This window comes from Lottia gigantea, assembly GCF_000327385.1.
Source record: "Lottia gigantea unplaced genomic scaffold LOTGIsca_847, whole genome shotgun sequence".
Lineage (NCBI taxonomy): Eukaryota > Metazoa > Mollusca > Gastropoda > Lottiidae > Lottia > Lottia gigantea.
Genome location: NW_008710798.1, coordinates 1 through 1,872, shown reverse-complemented (window position 1 = coordinate 1,872; position 1,872 = coordinate 1). Strand labels below are relative to the sequence as shown.

Here is a 1,872-nt window from a genome sequence, read left to right as displayed (position 1 = left end):
AAACAGAAAAAAAAACTTCTTTTACAACAGTGAAATGTTTGTGCACCACGTGATAAACATACCAACCGACAGTGTGGCATCAGATATTCTGGAAGGTTGGGTATATCTGTTACAATACTCATTGCATTGGATCTTCATAAAAAAAATGGTCCACATTGTCATGTTGCTGAAGATAAATACTTTCATATTATTTTCTATCATCTGCTACAGATGCCGATATCAATGCCGTTGACAGAAAGAAAAATAGCCCTCTGCACACCTGTTGTAATGAGGCAAGTAGTGGCACTCGTCAACAAGTAAGTATTTAACCAATTGTAAGTTTGAAATTTTAACAATCAATGGTCATTTTGACCCACCTATAGCTGTGGAAATCGCCTTTTATAGTTGTGTTTACTGAACGAGTCACTCTGTTGGAACGTTACGTAGTGTTTTGTGGTTTTGTCTGAACAAGTCTCTCTGTTGGAACGTTACGTAGCGTTTTGTGGTTTTGTCTAATGAACGAGTCCCTCTGTTGTAACGTACAGTAGTGTGTTGTGGTTTTGTCTTAACGAGTCGCTCTGTTGGTACGTTACGTAGTGTTTTGTGGTTTTGTCTGAACAAGTCTCTCTGTTCGAACGTTACATAGTGTTTTGTGGTTTTGTCTTATGAACGAGTCCCTCTGTTGTTACGTACAGTAGTGTTTTGTGGTTTTGTCTGAACAAGTCTGTCTGTTGTAACGTACAATAGTGTTTTGTGGTTTTGTCTGAACAAGTCTGTCTGTTCGAACGTTAACGTTACGTAGTGTTTTGTGGTTTTGTCTAACGAACGAGTCCCTCTGTTGTAACGTTACGTAGTGTTTTGTGGTTTTGTCTTAACGAGTCGCTCTGTTGGAACGTTACGTAGTGTTTTGTGGTTTTGTCTTATGAACGAGTCGCTCTGTTAGAACGTTACGTAGTGTTTTCATAGTTTTGTCTAATGACTGAGTCACTCTGTTGTTGTAACGTGAAGTGTTTTTATGGTTTTGTTTACTGAACGATGTACTATAGGTTCAGTGTTTCTTATGTTTTTCTTTACTGAACAAGTCGCTCTGTTATAACGTAAAGTAGTATTTTAATGGTTTTCTTTACTTATCGAGTCACTCTGCTGTAAAAAGCATTATTTTAGTTTAAAGTTTAGATTAGTGACGTCATCTGATTGAAAATTGAAGAAATTGCGCTTTGTTTACATCTAAAAAACTAAGGATTGGCTGAAGATTTCAAGAGAGTCTTAATAAGCATAAATATGGGAGTTAAAAGTACGGATAAAATAAAGAATACGGCTTGATCTGAAGTGGTTACAGTTCCCGATACACAAACAATTTTTAAAAAACCTCTTTGCAATCCCTTTAATTTTTTTTTTATTAAAAGCATTATAATATTAAGTCATTATGTTACCTCATTTTGAATATTTCAGTTTGCTGCTATGATGGGTCTATCAGTAGGCTCTGATATCGAGAAGAAAATCAAAGTAGCGAAGTGTTTGATAGAAAATGGCTCTAAGACAGATCTGAAGAATGTGAACGACAAAACGCCTTTAGAGTGTTGTACAGATGAAAACATGAAACGGAGTTTGTCTGAGTTTATAAAACAAAGGTAAGACGATAACAGTGGGCCATCATCTATACATGCTCAAAATTCATTCAGGCCATCTGAAATTCGTTGACTCCTGGATGACCAGTGGCGTGTCTAAAAAATGGGCGAGCAGGGGCCTCAAAAGTGTCCAAGGGGGCCACAGGCCATTCTTTCAGTGTGTAAAATTATAACAAATTTGAAAGTGGGGGGCCAAAGCCGATCCAGCACCCCCTACCAACATGACAACGCCATTGGTGAAATTATCGCATAACAAAGTCGACCC

The 1,872-nt window shown here is 37.5% G+C and overlaps 1 protein-coding gene across 1 annotated transcript in view; it reads left to right on the top strand.

The window, feature by feature from the left end:
• Positions 1-1,566, top strand: part of LOTGIDRAFT_96232 (hypothetical protein) — a gene marked incomplete at both ends in the record, with an annotated part of 9,323 nt that extends 7,757 nt beyond the window's left edge. Inside the window, one exon of the mRNA XM_009067662.1 lies at positions 1,487-1,566. Coding sequence (XP_009065910.1) covers positions 1,487-1,566 — 80 coding nt within the window. The remainder of the gene's footprint in view (positions 1-1,486) is intronic.
• Positions 1,567-1,872: the final 306 nt, after the last annotated feature.